At 46.6% G+C, this 27,952-nt stretch overlaps 1 protein-coding gene across 1 annotated transcript in view; it reads left to right on the forward strand.

Annotated features, from left to right (window-relative positions):
- Positions 1-19,528, forward strand: part of LOC144694165 (G-protein coupled receptor 35-like) — a 35,937-nt gene extending 16,409 nt beyond the window's left edge. Inside the window, exon 2 of the mRNA XM_078564514.1 lies at positions 18,276-19,528. Coding sequence (XP_078420640.1) covers positions 18,293-19,252 — 960 coding nt within the window. The 5' untranslated portion in view covers positions 18,276-18,292 and the 3' untranslated portion in view covers positions 19,253-19,528. The remainder of the gene's footprint in view (positions 1-18,275) is intronic.
- The last annotated feature ends 8,424 nt before the right edge of the window (positions 19,529-27,952 follow it).

A 27,952-nucleotide genomic window follows, 5' to 3' on the forward strand; every position in this document is an offset into this window, starting at 1 on the left:
CTGTATATCTACAACAGGCAGCTGGCATGTGATGCTCTTATACATAATGCTGACAATAATCCTTCCTTTGAAGGTTTATTTTTTCCCAGGTATCCCTTTATTTTTATCTTAGCCTCTTGCAATTTAGGTCTGCGCTATAGGTTTATGCAACCCTGCTCAAATATGATAAACGTTTCACTTCCTATATCAAGTTATAAATTCTGTAATAAGAGCTAATGCTGAAAAGGAGATTGTCAGGAATAGGAAACGGAAAATGGAGGGTATTTCCAGATGTAGGTCCGAGGAGCTAGAAAAGGCAAGAGAAAACAAGAGTCAAGATGTGAAGAAACAGTTCTATTGGGCTAGAACAAGTTGAAACGATGGGCGTAGCGGTGTAGTCCTGTTTGTGGACCTCGGGAAAGAGGTAGAAGTGGGTTCTGCAGAATTTGAGGACTATGGGCAGGATTTTACGGCCCCGTTTTGGCGGGGACGGGGCTGTAAAATGTGGCGAGACATTCTAAACCCCATTGACTTCAGCAGGAACATAAAATCCCACTGCCGTAAATTTCTGCCCTATGAGCTAGAAAGACGTGGAGGGCAGATTGCCAGAGGAGATGAAGCCAATGACAGCCTTAGAAACAATGGCTTGACGTTCGGTGGTGAGGATATGGTGCAGGGGAAGCAGAAGAAGGTGTCAGAAAGTTGGCATTCAGCATCCACTAGGTGGAGGTAGGTTCACCAACCAACAAAGTGCACATTTATTGGCATTGTTAGAGTTGGACCTGAGAGAATGGAGTGCTGCAAGTTCATGACAAAAGAGGAGGAAACTCCAAACCAAAGCTGCATAGAAGGACTTAGCTTTTTCCCTTAAACCCCTACCACAATGAATTTCAAGCTTGGTTTGAACGCTGAGCTCTTCTTCCATTGCCTTTGCCTCTGCCAGGAGTTTCCTTCTGCACAGTAGACCTTTCTCCCATCTTCAGAATTCTCAATCCACCTGGAACCCTACTTCTAGCCTCTCACCCTCTCATTGGCCATCTCAATTTTGTTGCTCCCCTAACTCACATCAACCTATCTTCCTTTGAACTTGCAGCATTCCATTCTCTCAAAGTGGATGACCATTTAGTCTGCATTTTAATTTTCTGTCACACTACCTCTCTGACCTAGCAATATAGAAACATGGGGCTTAGGAGCAGGAGTCGGCCATTCAGCCCTTCGAGCCTGCTCCACCATTCAATAAGATCATGACTGACCTGGTTGTGGTCTCAACTCCTTTGCCAGCTACCCCCCATAACCCTTGACTCCCTTGTCTATCAAAAATCCGTCTAACTCTGCAGCCTCCACTGCTTTCTGGGGAAGAGAATTCCACATATTAACTACCCTTTGAGAGAAAAAGATTCTCGTCTTCTCCCTCTTAAATGGCAGACCTCTTATTTTTAAACTATGTGCACTGGTTTTAGTCTCTCCCACAAGTGGAAACATCCTTCAGGTATCTACCCTATCAACGCCCTTCAGGATTTTATATGTTTCAATAAGTTCACCTCTCATTCTTCTAAGCTCCAATAAGTACAGGCCCAGCCTCTTCAAACTTTCTTCATAAGATAAGCCCCTCATCAGGAATAATTTGAGTGAACCTTCCCAGAACTGCGTCTAATGCAATGATTTTTCTTTCAGTAAGGAGCCCAAAACTGTACGCAGTACTCCAGAAGTGGTCCCACAAAGGCCCTGTACAGCTGCAGTAAAACTTCCCTACTTTTATATTCCATTCCTCTTGCAATAAACACCAACATTCCATTTGCCTTCCTAAGCACTTGCTGTATTTGCATAGCAACTTTTTGTGATTCATGTACCAGGACACCCAGATCCCTCTGTACATCAGAGTTCTGCAATCTCTCCCCATTTAAATCGGATACTGCTTTTCTATTCTTCCTGCCTAAATGGACAAGATCATGTTTTCCCACATTGCACTCCATCTGCCAAATTTTTGCCCACTCACTTAACCTGTCTATATCTGTTTGCAGATTTTCTATCTCCTCTTGACAACTTACTTTCCTTATCTTGGTGTTATCAGCAAATTTAGCTACCATACATTCAGTCCCTTCATCCAAATGGACCTCTCTGTCCTCAGCCTCTTATACTGTTACAATCATGCTCAACCTAAAGTTGAGGGACAGCACTTCATCTTTTACTTTACAGCTTTCCAGACTCAAGGGCCAGAATTTTCCAGCCCCTCACGTTGGTGAGATCTTCCAGTCCTGCTGATGTGAATGGAGGTTTCAATGGCTCGCAGGCCCTGCCACGAGGAAGGTAGCGGGGGGCAGGGGGGGGCTGGAAAATTGGATCCAAAATTCCAGATCATAACCTCTGCCCTTATTTCTTTGGACATCACTTGTCAAAATGCTGCCGATGCTGGAAATCGGAAATAAAAACATAAAATGATGGAAATATTTGGCAGGTCTGGCAGCACCTGTGGAGAGAGAAAAGAGTTAACGTTTCAGAACTGGGAAAAGTTAGAAATGTAATAGGTTCGAGCTGGGAAAATGGAGGGAGTGAAAGAAGAACAGAAGTAAGGTCTGTGATAGGGCGGAAGGCAGGAGAGGTTAAATGACAAAAAGTTTCATGGTGCGAGGCAAGAAGGAGTGGTAATGGGACAAGTTATTGTGGTGTGTGAATGGCAGAATCCTGAATAACTGACATCTGAAAGCAAAGTGAAGGAGATAGAATCGTGGCACAGTTACAGCACAGGAGGCCATTCAACACCATCATGCCCGTGCCCGCCCTCTGCAAGAGCAACTCATCTAGTCCCACTGCCCCACCTTTTCCCCATAGTCCTGTATTTCTTTTCCTCCTCAGATAATAATCCAATTCTCTTTTGAAAACCTCAATTGAATCTACCTCCACCACCCTCTCAGGCTGTATATTCCAGATTCGAAGGAAAGAAGGAATGAAAGGTAAAAAAAAAACAGCAAAGGAAAATTAAACAAGATGGAGGCAGAGGTTTCAGTATGAAATTGTTGAACTCAATATTCAGTCCAGGAATTTGTAAAATGCCTAGTCAAATGATAAGGTGCTATTCCCTGAGCTTGTGTTGAGTTTCGTTGGAGCATAAAGCAGGCCAAGGACAGAAAGGGCAGAATGGGAGCAAGGTGTTGAATAAAAATGGCAGGCAACTCAAGGTCATGCTTGTGGACTAAGCGGAGGTATTCTGCAAAGCAGTCATCAAGTCTGCATTTGATCTCCCCAACATAGACTTCATATCATGTGCAGCACATACAGTATACTAAATTGAAAGAAGAACGTGTAAATCGCTGTTTCACCTGGAAGGAGCGTTTGAGGACTTGGATGGTGAGAAGGGAGCAGGTAAAAGGTGTTGCATCTCCTGAGCTTGCATGGGAATGTGCCATTGGAAGAGAGGGGTTGTTTGGGGTGATAGAGAACTGGAACAGTGTACAATGGAGGTACCACTCCCTTCAGAATTCTGAAAGGGGCAGGGGGAATGGAAGATGTCTTTGGTGGTGATATCACGGCAGAGGTAAGGGAAATGGGCAGATGGATGATCTGTTGAATACGAAGACTGGTGGAATGGAAACCTGTCGTGGTTCTGGGAGGGAGAGGAAGGATTGAGAGCAAAAATGCATGAAATAGAATGGGCATGGTCGAGGGCCTTGACAACCATAGTGGGGGAGGGGGATTTCTCAATTGAGGAAGAAAGAAGACACACCGGAAGCACAAGGATGGAAGTGTGCATCATTGGAACAGATGCGATGGAGACCAAGAAACTGGGAGAATGTGGGGCATGAGGATGTGTAGTCAAAGTAGTTGTGGGAGTCAGTGGTAATAGCCTATCCCCAGAAATGGAGACAGAGAAGTCAGTAAAGAGAAGGAAAGAAGAATAAACCATGTGACAGCATGAGAAGGGTGGAAATTGGAAGCAAACTCATAGGCGTCAATGCGGGCAAGGCTTGTACTGCGGTTGGGGCAAGTTGAAGAGGGGCAAGGCAGCACAGTCTGATGGCAGTGCACAAGCACACATGGTGAGGGGAGAGAAGTGGCCATGCAATAGGGAAATCTCGCATAAAGTGACCATTCCTCCGCAGCTGAGACTGCTCAGGTGCAGCCACATTGATGTGATTGGAGTTGGGCCTCTAGCTTCTCTGCCCAGTCAAACAACACAGAGGCATGAAAGTGCCACCAAATGCTCCAGAACTTTGCACCCCTCGGACACAGGTGGCAAATTAGTGAGCATTTTAGGGGGCTGCAAAACAACTGGACAATTGGGCAAGTCATAAAATCTCCTTGCAAAAGCTGGTCATGGAGCAGTGATAAGCTCACAGCCACTTGCAAGGTCTTCATTCAGGTTTGGACCAGTCTCCCCCATGGTTCAAGTTAACAGTGCAGCCTTGCAGTGCGGGTTAGGAGAATGGCTGTGCCTGAGCTGAGAGCACAGCATGCAGTCCAGTGGGCAAAGCTGCTGACAATCGGTCAGGTGGATTGGGGCTGAGGTGGGTGGGGTTTCAGCAGCCATGCAGCGCACTAATGTCTGGCCATCCAAGTGGTGGCCAGCCCTCTCTGGGATGCATTAAGGGGCCTTGAGAAGAAGCCAGAGCCACACACGTAACCATGAGAGGTCCCTAGGAAACCAGTGCTAACTCACGCATCTCCCTCTTTCATCCTGCAGGAGGAGTACATCAGCAATATGGAGCCTGGTGACCTAACTGTATGCCTCATGGCTTGCAGGGAGCAGAGACAAAGGAGAAGAGAGTGCCTGAGGCACTTGGCTGGGGCTCCTACGCGTGCTGCTAAAGAGCCACAGCGAGCTGTCTCAGGCTGGCACATAGCCAGTATAGAGACGGTGCTTGTCATTCATGCAGATGACTAAGACCCAGTGTCGCCGTAGACTGCACAATCCAGGGAACTAATTGGTCACAGATGCCACCTGCTGTAGGATTTGGCACCACGGAGACATGGAGGTCATCCACTGCCAGTGACCATGAAAGTGACTGCAGTGCTCAATTTGTACGTCAATGGCTCCTTCCAGGGCTCCACAGGTGATCTGTGCGGGATCAGGCAAACCTTTACACAGAAGCACATCCAGGAGGTCATGGACACCATGGTTGCAAAGGCACACAACCTGGATCAGGAAAGCCAGGGAGCAAGAGCATTGGGATTTGCGCAGATCTCAAGTTTCCCACAGGTGCAGGGTGTCATCGACTGCACTCATACGGCACTTAGTTCCGCGGCAATAAGCAGTCAACTATGTCAACCGTAAGGGCTTCCACTTACTGAATGTTCAGCTGGTCTGCGACCATCACAAATGCATCCTATAGGTCTGCGCACGATTCCCAAGGAGTGTCCACAACTCCTACATTCTCAGTAGGTGTCAGTCCCCTGATGCCTTCCAGGGTCCACAGAAGCTACAGGGTTGGCTCCTCGGGGACTAGAGCTGCCCGCAGAGAACATGCAGCAGCCTCAGAGAGCAGCAGGGAGAAGGTACAATGAGGCTCATGTTGCAACTCGCACTTTGGTGGAGCAAGCCATTGGGATATTGAAAATGAGGTTCCGGTGCCTGGACCGGTCTGGTAAAGCCCTGCAATACACTTACAGACAGTGTCACGCGTCATTATCGCCTGCTGCGCCCTGCACAACCTGGCACTGCAAAGGGGGAAAGAACTGCCTGAGGAGGAGATGCAGAAGCTGCACGTCTCCTCCGATGAGGAAGACATCGATGGGGATGATGTTGATGAGGTCCTCAAAGGCAAGGATGATGGCAATGGGGCCATCGCGTTGTCCAGATGAGGCAGGCACACTCAGGAGGCCCTTAAAGCTAGTACATTCTAGGGGGATGATGATGACATGCAGTGAGGAGACTCCATAGATCCTCACATAGCTTATGTGAATGTCTGACTCCTGTCTGGCTGATGGCAGCTCACTCGTGCTCTGTGAACAGGGTCATATCATGGAGATGCAGCGGGGAAACTTTAACTTCTCCTGATCCTATGGCTTCCTTCGTGAGCCTTCAGGACCAGACTGGCACCGGACACAGATGCTGATTGGGGGGGCCAACTGCACGTCAAAGGTGCAGGGAGCACATAGAGAGAATGAGGGACTCTGTGCCCCCGGCCCAGGACATTCTGGCAGCAATGATAAGGCCCATTATGATGCAGGCATGGCTGATGTCCAGTGACTGTGAAGGTGCACCATCAGTGTGCTGAGCAGGTTATACAAAGCACAGGGAGGAGGCCCTGGACTGAGACACCTGCCTCTATCTTGTGCAGGAACCAAACTTTCACATCTGAGTGACACGGACACTGCTCATCATAACAAGGAGCCATAGACAGGGGAACATTGTTGGGGGTTTATTTACAAGAGTCAAAATTATGCGCAAGTGATCAAGGCCCATGCCCACGCAGTGAAACTACATTTTCTTGTCTTGGTTCTCCCCCAACATCCACAGTAGAGGTGGAGGCAGCCTGCTGACTGCTATGCCCTGTCTGTGATGACCTTGGTGGACGTCGTCTGGAGGGCCCCGGCCTGCTTTTGGGGTCCTGCCATGTGGCAGTTGCACCCTCCCAGGCCTGTGGAGCTGGTGCTGCTGGAATAACAGGAAGAGGAGATTCAGATGGACCAGACACTCCCAGAGTCACCTGGGTGGATGGCCCCGGGGTGTGCATCTGCTGATCCTCCTCCCTGTGGGTGCCCGAGGGCCCCTGGCTGACTCCTTGAGGAAAAGGGGAAGCTGGAGTAAGATCAAGCTACCTCACACCCTCCCGCATTGACAATGTTGGAGGAACTATGGCATCAGTAATGGAGTTCAGTCTACGTAGCAATGCAAGACTGATGCCCCAAGGTCTCCATGGCGGCTGCCATCCTACCAGTGTTGACCCTGCTGCGTTGGCATGCCGGCGCTATCATCCCAGACTGAAGGTGGACAGGCTCCTCCATCATGCCTTGCAAACTGAGGAGTGCAGCGGACATCCCTTCCCAATATTCCCGAGCTTGCCTTTGCAGCTCAAGCAACTGAGGTATGACCGAGTCCAGAGGCTCATCATCTGACTTGGACTCAGCAAGTTTCCGACCTCCAGCAGTCCTCTGAGTGTCAGGGACCTGGGAAGTCCCTGCCGCTGCCTGCTGTGGATCAGACAGTGCGATGTGCTCACCAGATTGTGACCCCGTGGCTACTCTAGAGCTAGGTCCCACCAAGGTGTGTGTCTCTACGCTGGTGGAGGGTGTAGCTGAGCACTGTGATGGGACTTCAATTAGGTTGTCATCAGACTCTTCTTCCAAGGTGTCTTTGGGGCTTGAGTCGAGGACCTGGCTTGTGGACTCCCTCAGCTGTTTCCCCAATGTGCCTGCAAAAGCAAGGAGAGATAATTAATGCATGGTAGGGGATTGCGGAACAGGGGAACTCACTCACAGCATGGTTGTCTGATGGATGTTGCACTGCTGGATCCTCACTTGGTTGAGCACCTCTGACCTCACTGTCAGCGCAAGAATGTTCCAGTTCATCGCTGGCCAGCTGGATGACTCTATTTTCAAAGTCTGTGAGGACCTTCATGTCAGACATTCCTCCACCAGTCTGTGACCTATGTTATAAAGAACAAAGAACAAAGGAAAGTACAGCACAGGAACAGGCCCTTCGGCCCTCCAAGCCTGCGCCGATCATATTGCCTGTCAAACTAAAACATTTTGCACTTCCGGGGTCCATATCCCTCTATTCCCATCCTATTCATGTATTTGTCAAGCTGCCTCTTAAACACTACTATCGTACCTGATACAACCACCTCCTCTGGCAGCGAATTCCAGACACTCACTACCCTCTGCGTAAAAAATTTGCCCCGCACATCTCCTGTAAAGTTTTCTCCTCTCACCTTAAATCTATGACCCCTTGTAATTGACTCTTCCACCCTGGGAAAAAGCTTCTGACTACCTACTCTGTCCATGCCACTCATAATTTTGTAAACTTCTATCAAGTCGCCCCTCAATCTCCGTCGCTCTAGTGAGAACAATCCGAGTTTCTCCAACCTCTCCCCATAGCTAATAACCTCCAGACCAGGCAGTATCCTGGTAAACCTCCTCTGCACCCTCTCCAATGCCTCCATATCCTTCTGGTAATTCTGGTGACCAGAATTGCATGCAATATTCCAAGTGTGGCCTAACCAAGGTTCTATACAGCTGCAGCATGACTTCCCAGCTTTTATACTCAATACCCCTGCCGATGAAGGCAAGCATGCCATATGCCTTCCTGACTACCTTATCCACCTGCGTTGCCACTTTCAGTGACCTGTGGACCTGTACACCCAGATCCCTCTGCCCGTCGATGCACTTAAGGGTTCTGCCATTTACTGTATAATTCCTACCTGTATTAGACCTTCTAAAATGCATTACCTCACATTTGTCTGGATTAAACTCCATCTGCCATTCCTCTGCTCAAGTCTCCAATCGATCTATATCCCGTTGTATTCTTTGACAATCCTCTTCACTATCTGCAACTCCTCCAACTTTGGTGTGGTCTGCAAACTTACTAATTAGCCCAGTTACATTTTCCTCCAAATCATTTACGTATACTACAAACAGCTTTGTCACTTCCTTGAAAAACTCGATCAAGTTAGTGAGACAAGAGCTCCCCTTCACAAAACCATGCTGCCTCTCACTAATACGCCCATTTGCTTCCAAATGGTAGTAAATCCTGTCACGAAGAATCTTCTCCAATAATTTCCCTACCACTGATGTAAGGCTCACCAGCCTGTAATTTCCTGGATTATCCTTGCTACCCTTCTTAAACAATGGAACAACATTGTGTTGTGTGCCAGCTTGTGCTGCATGAATACAGATGGAGAGAGTGTAAGAAAGATGCTTGTTAGGCCAGATGAGAAGGATGCCTGGCATGTGTGGGTGGTGAGTGGTGCCATGGGTGGGATGAGGACACGATCCTCAGGACAGATGAAGGTGTGTGTGTGAGAGAGTGACCGGTGGTGTCCCTTGAGCTGGCAGTGAGTGAGATCCATGTGGATGTGTGGTGGGTTTGTGAGTTGAGAGTGATGAGAAGAGTGCCTTACCCTGGCAGAATGGAGGAGATCATTCATCCTCTTTTGGCACTGAGTGGCTGTCCTCTTTCGCAAGGCGTTGGCACTAACCACCACTGCCACCGCCTCCCATGTTGGATTGGTCACCTTTTTTGCTGGTCTTCGCACAGAGCGAGGGTAGAGGAACTCGTGGCAGGCCTCCACTGCATCCGATAGGCACTTGAGGAAGGCGTTGCTAAATTTGGAGGGCAGCATTTTTCCTCTCTTTGGCAGCCATGACTTTCCAGCAGCTTCCAATCTCTTAGAGAGTACTAGCTGTGCAAGGACACCCATTAAATGTGGCGCCTGGATTACTGAAAGCCTGAGGTGACAGCGGGGCGGGTGAATCAGAGGCTGCCCATCAGTGACCCGACATGTTTCACGGGAATGCATTATTAATAAGGTGGGACACGCCGGGAATGGGACGATACGGCGTGAAAAGCCATCATTGCGGCCAGCGGGTAAAAAGTCCCTTTTCCCTACATGCCACTGTACTTAGTGCATAGCTGGGACAATTCCATCCATTGAAATTTTCCAGTTCACGGCAAGAATGGAAAATGTCATTGATATAGTCATCAATGTACCAGAAAAAGAGGCGAGAAAGTAGGCTAAAGTTCCACCTATCCCACCTTTTGTTACTTGACTTGTCTCATTACCATATCCTTTGGCCTTGTACCATCATTGCTTTTGTTACTTTATCTCTCCTGCCTTTCACCCTGTCAAAGATGTTCTCTTTTGTACTTGGTTAATTTTGTTTCTCTCACCACAGATGCAGTCAGGCCTGCTGAGTATTTCCAGCATTTCCTGTTTATAGTTTAGATGTCCAGCATCAACAGTATTTTGCTTTCATATTGCTGTTGAATTTTATAATGTTTTTTGGTTCACTGTTAATGGTAATATCCAGACTGTCCAATTTGCTTAATTCACAGCTGCTGCAGGAATTTCCTCAAGTCCTTTGTCTAATATGCATTTGATGTTGCCTATTCTGCACAACATTTCATAGTGCAGTTCAAATACTTTTCATAAGTCCCCTGTGAACATCTGTTCTGTCACTAAATTAAGGGTCAAATCACATGAACTGGTTGATTATTTTTTACTTAGACATTGAGCTGATTTACCTTTTGCTGACAGGAAGCACTGCATCGCAGTATATCTAACATTAGAAATACTAGCTATATGATGCCTTCATATTTCAATGCACTAGCGAGTGTAATAGGCAGCCATATGTACCAGGAAAGTCACAAGGTTGATCTCTGGTCCCTGATGAGTCACCCGGTCTCAACTGAAGTGTTTCGTTTGATCTCAGTGCCCATGGAGTAGGGAGAGAAAAATCAACAACTTTAACATAGAAAAATATCCAAGGTGTTCATCAGAGGAAATTGGAAGCCGTAACATGGACGGAGGTATTTGCTGGAGGTGAGCAGAAATTTGGCTAAAGGGGTGGCTTTTATCATGGGTCTTCAAGAAATACAAGGAGCTGGTGGGTCCTGGGTGGGAACTCAAGGGCGAGGGACCCAGATGGCTGAAGTTCAGTGATAGAGGAAGGTAGAGCGAGGGATTCTGTTTCAAATTGCATTTAGTGTTGTCTTGGACAGAATTTATAGGAAAAATATTCCCCCTGCTGGGGAGGGGGGGGAGGGTGGCGGAGGGAACTGCGGGAGCGGGCATGGGTGGGGGCACCTCCGATCGGCGCCCCCAACTGGGGGCATGGCGCCATTTTACGTGGGTGGGCCAATTAAGCGTGACGTTCGCCAGGAAGCGCTGTGCGCTCCCTGTGCGAGCGGGGGTGGGGGGGGGACTCCCTTAGCCGGAAGTGCGCTCTTTCGCGCATGTGCACAGATCTCCCTGAGGCTAAGTGCTGCCTCAGGAAGATCGGCTCGGAATTAAAATTTGTAATACAAATGATAGAACTCTGACACATGAGTTGGGACATGTCCATAACTTTTATTGAAACCTTTAACAAAAATTTAAATACCTTCATGAAACCTCATCCCGCCCGTGGATGAGGTTTCATGCTTTCTCCGAAGCCCGCCAGGGCTCCCGGCCTGCCCGCCAACCTTAAGGTTAGACGGGCAGGTCCATTAATGTCTTTAATTATTTTTTCAATGGCCTCAATAGGCCGTTGACATGTTGGCGGGTGTACAGCTGACTCGACTGAGCCCCCGCCAACCTGAAAATGGAAATGACGCGAGGTGACATCGGGAGTTCCACCCGCCATCATCCAGCGTCATTTTAGGCATCGGCGAGGGCACCCCACACCCACTCGCCAACCGGAAGATCCTGCCTTATGTGTTTCTTTTCACTGCCCATGATCAGTATGTTGATATGTAAATACTATGTATTTTCTTGCCCTCAGAGTGAGAATCACAATTAAATAATTCCAGCAACAAGCTCTTCTGTGAGTTTCAAAATAAAGAAAGTTATTTCGCACTCTTGCCCTGGATTTTTTAAAAACATGATTTTTCATTCACACGTCTCACATCCATTCCCACACACACAAGGATTAGATACAGATGAAGGTAAAAAAAAAAATGTGGTTGCAATTTATAGTTATCTCAGTCTCTTTTGTGGCAGGTCTGTAGTTACTTAGATGAAGGCGGTGCTTTAGTTAAAGTGAAAGACTGATAAAATGAAGGATTCTCAGTTATCTTCAAGGTTTCTTGTAGTCAAATATCCAGGAGGTTGGTTCTCAGATGAACCCAAAATTTGAACAGGTTTGGGGAAGTCCTTCTCCCAGTTTCAATGTATTGCTGTTTATTACCTTGACTACTAAGATGACCCCCTGCTAGATCGATGTCTTGGTGAAATTCCTGCTGCACAAAAGCTTCTTGCTGCTTTTTAAAAGCAGCCAGCAAAATGGCTTCCTCATCAAGTGACTTGTACAAGTTCAAAGTCCTTTTTCCAAACAAAGCATGGTGTTCCAAACATCCTGTTTTGTCATTTGATACCTTGAGAGTTTGAGACAGCCAGTGTCTCTGTGTTTGAATGACCCATTTAATTTGAAATTAGCCTTTTGAATTAGTTTCAGGAAAGTCATTAATACACCATCAGTCTGGAGTATTCCTTTTTACCCCTCTGGAGAGAGGGGAGTGGTTTCAATCCACAAAAGAAATGAGGGGCAGAATTTTTAGGTTGGCGTGTGGCCGTGTGCCTGACCCCCTCGAGCGTAAAATAGCCCGACATTTCAGTTGGTGGGCGCGGGCAAAGGGCGGAAGCACACCTGCCGACAATTAAGAGGGCAATTAAGCACATTAAAGTTGCAATTGTCCACGATATTTTGTGGTCCGTCCAACCTTACGGTTGGTGGATGGGTGAATCTGCCAGGCGGACTTTGCATTTTTGATGAAACCTCATCCAAGAGTGGGATGAAGTTTCCGTTATTAAATAAAAAAATTAAAATGTATGGGCAGAATTTTCTGCTTGACGTGTGGGGGGGGCGGGCCCCGGGGCGCAGTGTGTAAAATGTCGCACGATGACGTTGGGCGAGCGTCCCGATGTCACCGCGCGCCATCGCGATATTTCTCTGGCGGGCGCACGATGAAGTCTGATACGCGCCTGCCATTAATTAACGGGCCAGTTAAGGCCCTTAAATCATCAATCAACGGTGATTTTCAGGCGCCCGTGTGATCTTCAGGTCGGTGCACGGGCACAACGGGCAGGCGGGTAAGAGACTTTTTAATCTGGTCTGTGAATATTTATTGCAGAAAGTTTTTTAAATTGCCTGTGTGATCTGTAGCAGTTCAGAACCAATTCCAGCAGCTTTCTGTGTAATTTGAACCTTCAGCTCAGCGCTCTTCAGTCAGGAATCTTTATCGGGCCTGCAGCTTTCCGGAGGCCTCCATTTAGCCTGGGTATGGGTTCTGACATATCCACTGGAGGCAGCTCCTCTGAGGAGGAAGGGAGGGATAGAATAAGGAGGAGGCCAGGAGTGGACAATCAGCCTCCAGCGGAGCCACCTTTGGGAGGCCAGGCGCAGGCACAAGGGGCGCAGGGCCAAGAGGTTGTCCAAGGTGGAAGGGGCCACAGAAGACGCCACTATCCTGCTGCCAGGGTATACAGGCGGCGAAGCAGCTACCTCAGTATGACTGAGGTGCAGTGCCAAAGGAGGCTCCGTCCCTCAAGGGAGACAGTCAACTATATCTGTCGGATGATTGACCCTGAGATCTCCGCTAACTATGTGGGTGACACCCCATGCCAGCAGTTCTGAAGGTCACAGTTACCCTCCACTTCTATGCCTCTGGCTCCTTCCAGAGCTTGGTGGGTGATCTTTGTGGTGTCTCCCAATCAGCTGTCCACACTTGTGTCAAGCAGGTTACAGACGCTCTGTTCAGACGGGCATTGACCTTCATCCACTTCCACAGGCAAGTCAGGCACAGCGAGCCAGAGGCTTCGCAGCCATTGCTGGCTTCCCCCGCGTCCAGGGTGCAATAGACTGTACACATGTGGCCAACAAGGCACCAGCAGGTGAGCCCAGTGCCTTCATCAACAGGAAGGGCTTTCACTCCATGAACGTGCAGATAGTGTGAGATCACAGGATGCTGATTCTACAAGTCTGTGCAAGGTACCCAGGCAGCTCCCACGACATCTACATCCTCAGACACTCCCAGGTGCTGGGGCCCTTCAATGCTCCAGCCCGGCTGGATGGATGGCTGCTGGGTGACAAGGGCTATCCCCTCAGAAGGTGGCTCATGATGCCTCTCCACCATCCAAGAACAGAAGCTGAGCAGCGGTACAATAGGAGTCACGCCTCCACAAGGGCTGTGGTGGAGAGAGCCATCAGTGTTCTCAAGATGTGCGTCCGATGCCTGGACCGCTCAGGGGGCGCACTCCAGTACCCCCCCAGATCGTGTCTCTCTGATTGTGGTTGCATGCTGCGCTCTCCACAATCTTGCGCTGGAAAGGGGAGGCGCAGTGGACTATGAAGACTTTGATGCAGTGAATGCGGCTGCACACGATGAGTCCAGCACTGATTCTGAGGATGAGGAAGCACAGGGGAATGATGAGGGGCTGAACGCTGACCCGGGACTACACCAAGGAGGCAGGGACACCCGGGAGACTTTAATCCAACGAACCTTCAGCTAGCTCCACACAAATGGATCAAGGGGACCAGCCTTGTCTGGCGCTTCCATACTCGGCACTTAAGTGCTAAATCAGCCAGGTCATCAGCTGCAACTAAGGGATTTGGACATAAACTTCAATGTCCACTCAAACACTCATAACATTTATCTTAAACAAACAAATGCAGAACAAAGGAGCCACCCTCAGCCACGGTAACACATCTGGTTTTAATTTTCTCCATCATAAGGTCACACAAAGTGAAAACAAAACGTTTTTCAAGCATAAACAAATAATAATTCCCTCATCTCAGGCCAACACAAAATCACCAGTGAGAAACCCGTGGTGTATCTAAGGTGCCTTATGTTTCCGTTTCTGGGTGATACGTCTTGGTGCTGCCCCATCACTGGGAGTGCTATCTGAGCCAGTCTGCTGACTCTGCTGTCCTGTTGGCCTTGATGACCTTGGCGGTCGACCTCTGGCCCATGGAGCCTGTGCTGTCCCCGCCTTGGAGGGAGCTGCTAGTTCCACAGCTGGCATCTCCCCAGTCGTCGCAGCCTCACCGGATGAAACGGTGACTGGGAGAGGGGCGGAGGAGCTGGTGTCCTCACCCAGAGCGCCCTAAGAGGAGCCCGCAGAAACGACAGGCAGCTGCTGCTCTGACGTGAGGTCATCCCGGACCTCCCTGCTCACTGTCAATGGATGGGTAATGAGCTGGGAAGCTTGAAGCCCACACCATCTCCCACATTGGCAATGACCAGCTGTGGCCACTGCCGCTGTGAAGGCTTGCAGGTCGAAGCGTAACCCCAGGAGGACTTGATTGTTCTCCTGGAGGTGCCTCTCTCTCCATGGAGGAAGCATGAACCACTCAGGCTGATCTAAGCATGGGCACTATCTGCTTGCGAAGGAAAAATGCCCAACATGATTCAATGCAGCGACGACAGTAAGACTTAGGTGTGGGGGGACCCTCAAAGGCTAAGGTTACCTGCTGGGTTAAGTGACCAATGCCAACATGGTACTCACCCTGCCAAAGCGCAACAAACCATTGAAGCGCTTACAGCACTGGATCCAGGTGCGCCACATCACACCGCGGGAGCTCACCACCTCCACCACCTCCTCCCAGGCACGCTTCGTCATGTGGGGGGGCCTCCTCCTCCCGTCCTGGGGGACCAACACCTCCCACCGTGCTGCCTCCTAGAGGAGAGCAGCGAGGCAGTCATCAGAAAAACGAGGGGCGCATTGGCCCCCCGCTGGCCTGCCCTGCAGCCTGCCCTGCTCCTGTGACAGACCCTGCAGCCTGCCCTGCTCCTGTGGCAGACCCTGCAGCCTGCCCTGCTCCTGGGGCAGACCCTGCAGCCTGCCCTGCTCCTGGGGCAGACCCTGCAGCCTGCCCTGCTCCTGGGGCAGACCCTGCAGCCTGCCCTGCTCCTGTGGCAGACCCTGCAGCCTGCCCTGCTCCTGGGGCAGACCCTGCAGCCTGCCCTGCTCCTGGTGCAGACCCTGCAACCTGCCCTGCTCCTGTGACAGACCCTGCAGTCTGCCCTGCTCCTGGGGCAGACCCTGCAGCCTGCCCTGCTCCTGTGGCAGACCCTGCAGCCTGCCCTGCTCCTGTGGCAGACCCTGCAGCCTGGCCTGCTCCTCTGCCCTTCCCTCCAGTGTGCCCTGCTCAGCCAACCCCCTGCAGTGTGACCTTGAAGTAGCCCTTGTCACCAGCCTACAGGAGGCTGTCAGGCCTTCCTTTAAACAAGCTGCTGGATCGCCATTGGACCTGGTGGCCTGTGCACGCCCGCTGCAGCCCGCACACTCCCGCTATCCACGGGAGTCGGTGAATACGCTGGGCGGGCCTTAATTGGCCCACCCGCTCAAAATGGTGGAGCGGCCCCGATCGTGGGCACCAATCTGGTCCATGCCCGCCCGCAACTCCTCTGCCCGCCCGATAGGCAGAAAATTCTGCCCCTATGTTCAGGCGACTGATTCTGATGTGTGAACATTTTTTCCAGATTTTAAAATCTTTGGTTTTAAATTCTTCAGCTCCCTGCCTTCAGGGAGCTTTCATTCCGCGCTCCGCCATACCTGCGCTTACCTGAGGGCGCCACACTCCTCCCGCCAGTACCCCCTCCCCTCAACAACCCCCCCCCTCAATCCCTGCAGCGCTGGGCATCTCGGCGCACAATTCACGCTGGCCAGCCAGCATGAGATTGCAGCCGGGGACCGACCGCGGGCTGCGGGCTGTTCCCCAGGCCCACCGATCACGCCCGCACACCGACCTAAAAACTCTGCCCCGGGCTTTCCTCGGGCGGCCAACTTTTGCAGCCTTTTGTTCAGTATTTAAAAGTATAAATGTTGACTGGACATCTATAATATACTGGAACATGTGTCTTGTTGGAAAGCGCGTGTGGATGTGGGGTGAGGAGAGGTTCAGTCTCAGCTCTAAGTGCCTTCCGTTACTTTCCTCACTGCCATGAATGACACTTTGCTGAGGTTGTTGGAACCCGTGGAACAGTGTGTTCAGAGTCGAGAGAAGAAAACGGGGAAAATATGTTACAATTTTTACCCGAGGCCAGTGGTCAGTGCATGAATCAAACTTTGCTCCCCCAGTTTGGAAGTAGTGTGAAGAGGCAGCATCACCTCAATACTGACATTGAAGTGAAGTACTGGACCTCAGAGTAGAGTAGACTCATTTCTAACATTTATCACATCGTGATAAAACAATTACAAAAGCTTAATAAGATGCAGGGACATAGCAATAGAACAGGACACAGTTTCTTTCACATTATGAGTTCAGCTTTGTTGCAAAGCACTTTTCTTTTAGCATCAAAGCTAAACACATGTAGTATAAATGTGGGGTGTTAGGTTCTGGCTGAAGTAAAACTCCACATAGTAAGTGGAATTGCTTCATTTCCACCCAGCAATAAGTCTATTTTTGGAATACTACGTCAGTCACCAAAGTCACAAAAAATTATCTGACTGTAGAGTACAAAAAGAAGAAACACAGTGTAAAAAGGATCTGTCATGAAGAAAGATGAGAAAACCTTAAGCTCTACAGTCTTGAAAAATGGTGATTAAGAAGCAATTCATCAAAACATAAAACTATTAAATGGAGAAGAAGAAGACCTTGAGGAGAGAGGGGATGGGGGTGATCTGAATTGGAACAGAACTTCAGCCAGCCCACTGATGATGTCCCTGGATCCATCCAAGACCAAGGACCAGGCCAATTTCCATATCCTGGTTGGCACTACTGAGTCACCTCCTGAGTGAGTGATTGGAAGCATTTTGTGCAGGTATTATGTCACAGTATTAATGTACACAGGCCTCTGCTGGCTTCTCCAATTTCTTTTCAATTAGCTGCTCTTCTTTATTCTGCTGCTCTATGGTTGATTGCATAGCAAAACTGGCATTTACATATTTGTGCAACCCTCTCCCCAGCACTTCCTCACAGCTTTAGTAATGCTGGAGGCCAGCAGCTTACAAGCATTCCTGATGCTGTGATTGCCAAGGCTGTAACTGAGGAAATTCATCACATGGGCCGACCATTGACCCGACACCCAAAAGTGCCAAGAATACTGACTGGGCTGAGAAGGGGCTGGACCCAACCGGATCCAAATTCACGGGCACCCCTTCCTCAACTGTTAGTGTATCACAAATCCATTCTCCTATATCCAGGAATTTTGAGGCACTAACATTTCAGTTTAGAAGGGGAAAGCAGGAGGAGGGGCATTCAACTTAAAATTAGTGAAAAGTAAATTTAAAGAGATGTCAACAGGAACTTTAGAGATGTATGTTTCTAGAGTTGGGAATTCATCTTGCAGCTGAATATGATAATGGCAGAGCTAAAATACTAGAGAGAAAGACCAATAGAACAGTTCACATACTTGCCTTGTGTTGTTAAACTCTGTGCTGTTGCCTAACATTGCTCCAGAAGCAGAACTGACATGACAGATGCAAAGGGAAGTAATATGAGAGACGCAGTCAGTTCCTGATACAATGGAACTCAAATTTACAAACATGTGTTGCACAGATAAGCCTTTATGATTGAAGTATCCCATGATATACAACTCAATAATTATTGGAAAAAAATATCCTTGATTGAAGAAATCCAGGAAAGAAGTTAGCCCTTTGATGAAAGCTTCATACTCATGCAATATATTTTACTCTTCATATTGTATTGATGTTTTACAGCTTAGCTGATTGGAGAGATGATGTGCAATATTTCAGTGAATCATACAATGCAGTTGGCTCTGACCGCGATGTCCATCCCAGTGTTTCTACTGGGATTAATATTCAATGTATTGACCTTGTGGGCATTCTGCTGGAAGATCAGGAAATGGACAGAGACCATCATTTATGTGACAAACCTGGCTGTTTCAGACAGTGCACTACTCCTGTCTTTACCCTTCAAGATGTACAGCTACAAGCCACCCAGGAAGCTTGACCCAGGCCTCTGTGCATTTGGCGAATTGCTGTATTTTGTGAACATGTACGTGAGCATCTACATCACTGTCTGCATTAGCATGGATCGATACGTCGCAGTAAAGCACCCGCTTAAAGCAAAACGCTTAAGGTCACCAACGAAGGCTGCAATTGCATGCGGTGCAGTTTGGACTTTTGTCTGTTTGATCGGAATTATCCTGCAAATAAAATTTACTGTTGAAAATGAAAAGACTGAATTTTGCTTTCTGAAAAAGAATGAGAAGCCCACCAGCATCTGGATTATTATTGCCATTGAACTAATTGGATTTATAATTCCTTCTTGCATTTTGAGCTTTTGCTCATTTCAGATCATCATGACTCTCTGCAAGAAAAGCAGAGAATCCCAGGGAAACTTAACTTTCAGCCGAAGCATCAGAATCGTCGCTTCAAATCTAATCATCTATTTTATTTGCTTCATGCCTTTTCACATAGGATTATTGATTCAGTTCTTGGTGGAGACGTTATGGAACAATTGTGAAATGCTGAAAAATGTGCGCAATTTTATTAGTGTGTCCACATGTGTGGCTAATATGAACTGCTGCCTGGATGCAATTATTTATTATTTTGCTTCATCAGAGGTTCGTGCTTCTTTAAATCAAAGTAATAGGATGTCTAGTAAAAAAAACAGCCTTTATATCATAGCTGGTGAGAACACCCAATATACACAGCAGTCAGATGACCTGTAGCTCATGTTGACTAATATGGTAGAGAAATAGAGAAACAGGAGTCAGCCATTTAGCCCCTCAACACTGTTCCACCATTCAGTTAGATAATGGCTGATCTGTATCTGAAGTCCATCTACCCACCTTGCTTCCATAACCTTAATACCCTCGTCTTAATCTCAAACATTTAAGTTTGATTTCTTTTAAATAAAGCTGGAGCTCATTACTATAACGGCAAACATAATTGCCAATGCCTCATCATTCTAAAATACATTGAAGCATATTTAAACTATTATAAGATCACGCCGCATAATGGATTATTGTCTTGAGAGCTGTGAACAAAAGGAATGTGCTGAGTGACCAAAAATGGACCAGACGTGCAAATCCGTTTAAGCACACGGAAATTGCTTTACTTTTAAGAATGTTATATGACAAAACACAGTGTAAATTAAAATGAAAAGACAGCTCAGTTTGAATTTATCCTAATCAATTTAGTACAAAAAGAGGATAAGTAAGACTGCGATGGTGATATTCCTTCAATATCCATTTCCAATTAACGGCCAGTCAGCGTGAAACGCGGGCTGAGGGCCTCAGTGCTACCGGGGTGGGGGGCAGGAGGAGCGCGAGCACTGAAGTCTGCGTATGCACAGGGGTGCATTCACTGAAAGCTCCCTTAAGGCACAGAGCTACCTCAGGGAGCTGAAGAATTTTAAAATGAAAATAAAGATTTTACAAATGATATAAGTATGTCCCCACATGTGACTCAGCCACATGAAGAGGGGCATGTTAAAAATGATGTTAAAAATATTTTATTGTTTATATATTTACCGTTGGGAACCTCATCCCCTCTGTGGATGAGGTTTTGTTAAAAATGCAAAGGCTGACTGTCCTGTTCGTTCACCTGCTCATCCACCAACCATGGGAAAAATTTTCCTCCTGTTCAGGGGGAAGTGCGGCAGTGGGCGCTCCCTGTGCGGGCGGGGGGGGGGATTCCCTCAGCCGGGAGTGCACTCTTTCGCTCATGCTCGAAAGAGTGCACCGATCTCCCTGAGGCTAAGTGCTGCTCGGAATTAAAATTTGTAATACAAATGATAGAAAAATTTCCCTGACACTGTCACATGAGTTGGGACATGTCCATAACTTTTATTGAAAGATTGGATAAAAATTTAAATACCCTCATGAAACCTCATCCCGTCCGTGGATGAGGTTTCATGCTTTTTCCGAAGCCCGCCAGGGCTCCTGGCCTGCCCGCCAACCTTAAGGTTGGACGGACAGATCCATTAATGATGTTAATTACTTTTTCAATGGCCTCATTAGGCCGTTGACAGGTCGGCGGCTGAAAATGGAAATGATGCGGGGTGACATCGGGAGTTCCACCCAACGTCATCCCGCGTCATTTTACGCGTCGGCGAGCGGGCCCCGCTCCCGCTCGCTGACCAGAAGATCTTGCCCCATAAGTTTGGACGGGCAGCGCAAATACTCCTTAATTATTTGCTTAAGGGCCTTAATAGGCTTCTTAATTGCCAGCGGGTGCTCTGCCAACTCTCGCGCACGCCCACCAACTGAAATATCACACGAGCACACGATGGCTTCTGGGCGCTTGCCCGACATCATCGTACACTGCTTTACAACCGATCGAGTCGGACACACACACACCCACAGGTTGTAAAATTCTGCCTATAGCCCTACAAATTACTACTATAATAACCCCTAAAACCCCTCATTAATCTGGCTTCCAGTTACACCCCCGTTAAGGCAACAGTGAAAACAAATAGATTTAAACAGACCCAGGCAAAGCCACATAATACCCTGAACAGCTGAATTCAAAGTGTGTTGTCTCAGCTTCGGTTCCTGTAGACAGCAACTTGGTGTCCTGATGCTGGAGGTTTTTCACACTTGTTGGGTCTTAGAATGCCTTCTCCCTTCTGACACATAGCCTCAACTCTTTTATACGTCTCTCCCTTTTTAATGTATATTTCATTGTTCCCATATGGTTTTGCAATTTTATTAATCAGTAATATAAATCTTTCACAGTACTAATTTTAGCAGTAACCTCTGTGAAAATAAACACACTGGGCAGAAGTTTTCGCTGAGTGGGTGGGTGCGTGCTCACTCGAGCGTAAAGTAGCGCGTGGTGACGTTGGGCAAGCATCCCGCCGTCATCGTGCACTGGGGCGATGTTTTGATCACCGGGTGCGAGCCCACCAATAATTATGAGAGCAATTAAGCCCATTAATGGCGCAATTAACAGAGATTTTTCATTGCCCGTCCAGCGCTATGGTTGGCGGGTGGACGAATCAGCCTTTGCAATTTCAGGAAACCTCATCCGCCGACAGAATGAGGTTTCCGTGATAAATGAAAATAAAAATCATTTTCTGTGGACAGCATTGTCATGACTTACATTTTCAGGTATCTGATTATGAAGCTTGGACACTTTTTTTGGTTTCTGTGACTTTTATTTTAGGTTGCTCAGGTCTTCAACTTCCTGAGGCAGCTGAGTTGTACGGTATTTTTTATGTTTATCATCCTGTGTATCAAGACCTGGACTGGCTTCTCACTGCTTCTGGCAGGGTCAGATCACCAACAATTTGTAAACTTCTTCCCCACCCAGCTTCACCCATTACCCAGAGTCCAGGCTTTTCAGGAACAGGTATGACTTCCCCATATGCGCATTAAGAGGAAGAGGAACAGCAGCACAGAATGGAGCATAAGAGTCAGGCAGTATCTATGGAGAATGCAATCCCCCAGATAATATAGTCCTTATAGAATGTACAAAGCAGTACTAGTCATATGAGGACCTTACTGAGGAGATGTGCTTAAGATGATCAAAGGGAATAGGGCAGTTCCATGCAGCCATGCTCTTCTCCCTGCACTGCTTTCTCTCTTCCTATGAAAGTGACCACTGCTCTCGCCCTCTTTTGCCATAGATTCATTTTGAGTAGACTTAGGGGAACTCTGTAATATTGGTGAAGCCGCAGTACAAACTTGAACTCACGAGGTGACTGGTGCACCTTACAGGAGTACTGGTGAATTCATCTGTTTTGGTATCACAGTGAGGGAGCGGCAAGAATAGGCCATTTAAATTTGCAGGATATCTGGAATTCCCAAGTTCCAGAGTGCAATCAATGGTACCGCATTGCTATGCTTCCATAGAACAGTGCCTCAGCGGGAAGTGCTTCCTTCCCATTGACCTATTGATTGCCCAAGATTCTACATGTTAATATCATATAAGCTGGAGGTTGCCACAATATTCATCCTTTGAAATCTCTGGCCTCTTCAGGGAAAATTAAATCATATAAATGGATCACTTCTGAAGTCTCCATGAGGAGCGACTCAAACAGCAGTAGTGGAGAACTACAATGAGGCACATTGCTCCTACAAGATTGGTTGGCAAGCTGTCCATTGAGATCTTAAAGACACACTTTCGCAGCCTCAACACTTCAGGAGATGCTCTGCAGTATGTTCCACCTAATTCTAGCCTGCTGTTCCCTTCACAATTTAGTCAAACAAAAAGGGCTGAAAGTTGACATTGCCGGCAAAGAGACCCAGGTTCAGTTGGAAGCAGGGCTACATGGAGGAGAGCCTCACAATGACCTGCATTCAGAGGTCTCCTCAATGCCTGCTGCAAGAGCCATCAGAGTGCATCTCAGCACTGAAATATACTCCTCTGTATAACTCAGTTTAGCTTTAACACCAGCACCATCCTATCCAATTAAAAGACATTTCCTCTATCCAGTACCCATCCTACAACATCACATCAGTGCTCTTTGCCCCTACATGACTATGCCATTAATCATCACTTGAGTGAATAGGTCACTACCAAATACATGCCTCCTTTCTTGTACAACTCTAACCTCCATGAATAACAAAGTGTGACATCAGTGCGCATTCTATTTTATTACAATAATATCTTTAGTGACAGTAGTCAACCAATACATTCCTAACACTGCTTTCGCTAAATGGATACATGTGCCTTTACATGTTCTAGTGCTGCTTTTAGGTACACCTTGAGGGTCAGTATTGCAAAAGGGTCAAGGAACTGAGTTAACTCTACTGTCAAGGTAGTTTGGTCCTTGCAGTCCACTTACCAATGAAATAAATTTCATCACATTCCCACTTCTCTTCAACTCTGAAGAAGGGTCTTATGGACTCGAAACGTTAACTCTGTTTCTCTCTCCACAGATGCTGCCAGACCTGCTGAGTTTTTCCAGCATTTTCCGTTTTTGTATCAATGAAACCATTGGGTAACCAGCTAATGTATTTAAATATTTAATTCATGATGGAAGTTTATTGATTTCAGATATGGCCCCAGTTCTGGTGGTCACTTAGAATCTCTTGCCCTTGTTAAGTGAGCCTTTCCTGTGCTTTGCAGTGTTAACACCCTAACTGAATAGTCAGGAATCCCTATTTAGGTTCTAAATATCCAAGCATACAATTAGATGTTGGGTTCTCACTCTTTTTTCACATGTGGACTGTCTGGTTAAACTGTAAGTGGGTTGCCCCATCTGGCAGACCGTTTCATCTCATAAGGGTAGGAAAGATCACTCACATGACACTCACCCTTTATCAGTTATCAATCCTGTCAGCCAATTAGACAGTCATATTGATAGCAGCTTTGTAGAGCTTTGTCATTTTGATAGAACTACTTGATAACTAGATTAAATTGAAGAGTTCTATAATATTCGTGAAAAAAATGGAATGAATAAAAATGATTTTGCCTTCAGTGTGAATACAATCTTATCATTTTTTCATCATGAAGTTTCTAATGAATACAAATGCAAACCAGATTACGCAAGAGAAAAATGAATATACTTGAGAATATTGTTTGTACAAAATTTTACTTAATGATTCCAGTATTATCTTTTTCCTTCTAAAATATACCTGATTTGGGTTATCATTGTGCTCATGGTTATTCCTGAAATTAATGTTCCCATTGTACTGCCTACAAAAATAAAAAGAATATTTTAGTTTTGTTTGAAAAATATTCTGGCTGCATGTAATTAAATAATCAAGAATAAAGCTTGTTATTTTGCTGTCTTACATTACAAATTTGTACTCTTTACCAATTTTCTTAGCTCTTGTTACCTGTATAAAGTCATTTCCCTAAAGATTTTTCTGCAGCCATGAGAAAGAAGCATTGTATTTGAAGGGTGAACTAGAAAATTGTCTCCTACAAGATTGTTTCCATTCAAGCCCATTGTATCCACTCATTCCAATAGCTTTGTATAACTTCTTTTAGATGCTCCTTAATTTACAATCACCTGAGAAGTGTCATATGGCACTCAGTCATTTTGGCTTGGCAAGTGAAATATGATCATCTTCATAATGACAACTCACAACATTCTTACACTGCCTGAATTAATTCTTATATTTTACCACCCACAGTATCTTCATGTCAGCAGTCAGTGGGTGTGGCGGGTGACAAGTCCTCAGAGGAGATGAGTCCTTCTGAGGGTGCACAGTGAAAGGACTCATTCAGAGCTTGCAACAGCTGAGATACCTGCATTTGGTGTGTCCAGTTAGGCAGGTAGTTGGATTTTCATGTGGTGGCTCAGGCTACAAAGTAAGCAAGGGCAGATGGTGGAGACAGGGAGAGACAGCAGTGGAGAGCACACATCAGCGAATGTATCTGTCGCAAAGGTCTGATGCTGTAACCTAGGGGTACTATAAATGAACAGGAGGATATTAAGCCAGCAGCAGAGAATTTTGCAATGCACTGACAGGCCTTCATGATAGACTCACCACAATTGCAGAGGGATTGGAGGAATTCACCTCAAACATGATGGGGAGATGGGTGTGATGTCACAGGCCACTCTGATGATGTCTTCTACCATGGAAGGAAAAAGCATGGAAGTGTGAACTCCACTGAAAGCATTTTGTCATTAAATCAATTTGTTTTTGCCCCTGTGCGTTTTGTAAGCTAGCACCTATGGAGATTGAAACATTCAGGGCACAGGATATTCCAATACTTGTTAGATCTGATCTTGCCTAGTAACAAGGATGGGACCCTCTTAGAGTATTTTGATAGGTCACCCAGATCAGTTCAAGGGTCAGTGAAGAGCAGTTCAAGGGTCAGAGAAGAGCAGTTCATGGGCCAATCAGTTTTAGTCAAAAAGTCAGAGCGGGTAAAGAAGATCCTTGCAGCTAAAGTGCTGATGTTAGCTCTGAGGAGCTGGGTTGACTGGCTGCAAGTACTGAGGGCTTGAGAGAAACCCTGAAGAGCTGAAAAGACAGTGGAAAGTTGGTGACTCCATGCTGCAGGTCGTTGGGGCAAAGTTAGTCCTTTGGAGCATGGGTGTTCTGCTTGATGTGGCTAAAAACATGAAGTTGTATCCAAGAGTTGGGGCTGGAGTGCAGACTCTGGAATCCAGGAGCACTTGGTTTTGGGAGACGAGATTGAAACCCTGGGAGGTGAGTAGCTGTTGAGGCAGTCTGAGTCGGAGTGAGTTTTGGAGGGAATTCAGAGGCTAGATCTTCAAAAGTGAACACTGGAAATCCCTCATAAAGGAGACAGAGCTTTAATGAGATTGTGTAACTCACAGTGGACAATTATGTCTGGGTAGGTTGCTAAGAAATTAGTGGGATCTGTCTTGGTTGAATCTGTCATTTATTGTGCAGTGGAGTGTGTTCAACCACAGCTTACCTGTTAATTCACACAAACCGCATGTTGATTCTGAATGTTACTGTATGAGATAGATAATGTAAATTGTTTTACTTTTCTTATTTGGATTGTTATGATGTAGCAGATGATGTGTGTCAGGCAGATCAAATCCACATGGGAAACTTGGCTGTGCTAACACAATGGTTTTGCAGTTTGTATTTATTACGAGAAAATGTGTGCACTGAATTCAGAAGTAATGAGTCCACAAAGACATTCAGAGATTTAAAAAAATAAATTAAAATGCTTATTAACAAGATAAAAGATTTCAAGCACATTCGTAAGAGTACAATTACTTACTACGATAACAAATCCTAAGGGCAGAATTTTGCCCTTGCCGGGCGGGCAGGGGTGGTAGGGAAGTCGACCGCCGCCAACGATTGGCACCGCACCACAATTTCACACCGGCAGGCCAATTAAGGCACGCCCAGCGTGAAACGCGAGTGGCAGCGCTGAGCACTGCCTGTGCGTTAGGTTAGACGGGCAGCGAAAAATTTACATTAATTGATAACTTAATGGCCTTAACAGGCCTTTTAATTGTCGGTGGGTGAGCGCTGGAGCTGGCAGCGTGCCCGAACTATCAGGCGACTGTGTGTTGATGTCAGCACGCTCAGCCAACGTCAATGCACATCATTTCACACTCGAGCGGGTCAGGCGCACGCCCGGCCGCTAAACAAAAATTTCTGCCCTAAAATTCATAATGAACCTGACTGCCGGTTACACCCCCCTTTAAGGCAACAGTCCAAAATTGATTTCAGATTTAAAACAGAATCAGCAAATTAACACAGTACTCGCTTGACAATGGAATTCCAAATAGGTGTCTCCAACTTCAGTTGCTTTACATAGCAGATTTATGCATAAATGGCTGGAGGCTTCTTGAAGGTTGTTTTATATTCCTGTTAGATCTTACATGGCCTTCCTTACATAGCCGTTCATTCTCCTTTATATATGTTTCTCTCTTTTTAATAAATTTTACTGTTCCATGTGTCTTTGAAACTATATCTTCCTCATAATATAAAAGCTTTCATGTTGCCAATATTATCAGTAACCTTTGGGAAAAATAAACATACTCCTTATCCTTGTTTATCTGTCTAGTTGTAAACAGACTAAGATCTCTTTGAAGTCCAACAATCCCTTAATTTATCTAAAAAAGCAAATGCCCTTTATACCTTACACCCTAAGCCAGCATGCATGTTTACTCATTAGCATGTCAAGCACCTAGCTTCTTTTGATGATTTCAAGCTTGCAGTCTACTTGACTCCGAATGTAATTAAATCACACAGACAGACCCAACTATAACCACACTCATAAACCTACTTCACAACAAACCAGGAAAATATTATGAAAATTATTATACTTTTGTCACAGTATAGTAGAGTTTATTTTGTTTGCTCAGAAACCATGGATCCTTGTGGTTTTATTCTCTTAGCAAATAACTGGGATTTCAAACTTTGCCACTTTAAACAAAAGGTTACTGGTCCCTAGCCAGATCATAGCATAAATTTGGGGGTCTGGTCCAGGATCATAACAATTTCCACTTCTGCACTCACCCCCACTCCAACCTACCCTACCCCCTCACCCAACCACCCCCAGTCAGTACCTGCAATGTGTCTTGTTTCCCAATGGCCAAGTTTAGCACTGCAGAAGTGCAAATGGAGTGGCTTTTGCTGGGCTTCAAAACCCAGAGGATATTGGCTAAGAGCTTCTCAGTAATCAGAGCAGGATTCTGAGCATATCTATCTCCATCTCTGCTCAAACCACAAAGGCTGTGCTGCATCGAGTAGCAGAGAAAGGAAGGCAGCGGCTTTGTAGTTGCAAAAGGGTACATATGGGTTTCTGAGAAAATGTTTGTTTTGATAAATTTCTGTTCCTTATTTAGTTCACATAAATGTTTTTTCACCACTTCCCCAATGTGTCCATTCTTGGGTTTGAATTGATGGGGACCAATGGCGTGATGTTTAAAGTGTAGTTAATTGGTTTCAGTGCTGCTTTGTGCAGGTGGCATTGATGAGAAGGGAAGCAGGAAGTATGGCTGTTGCATTTTCCACTAACATGGGTCTACTGGA

Source organism: Cetorhinus maximus, chromosome 19, assembly GCF_964194155.1.
Source record: "Cetorhinus maximus chromosome 19, sCetMax3.hap1.1, whole genome shotgun sequence".
In the NCBI taxonomy this organism is placed as follows: Eukaryota; Metazoa; Chordata; class Chondrichthyes; order Lamniformes; family Cetorhinidae; genus Cetorhinus; species Cetorhinus maximus.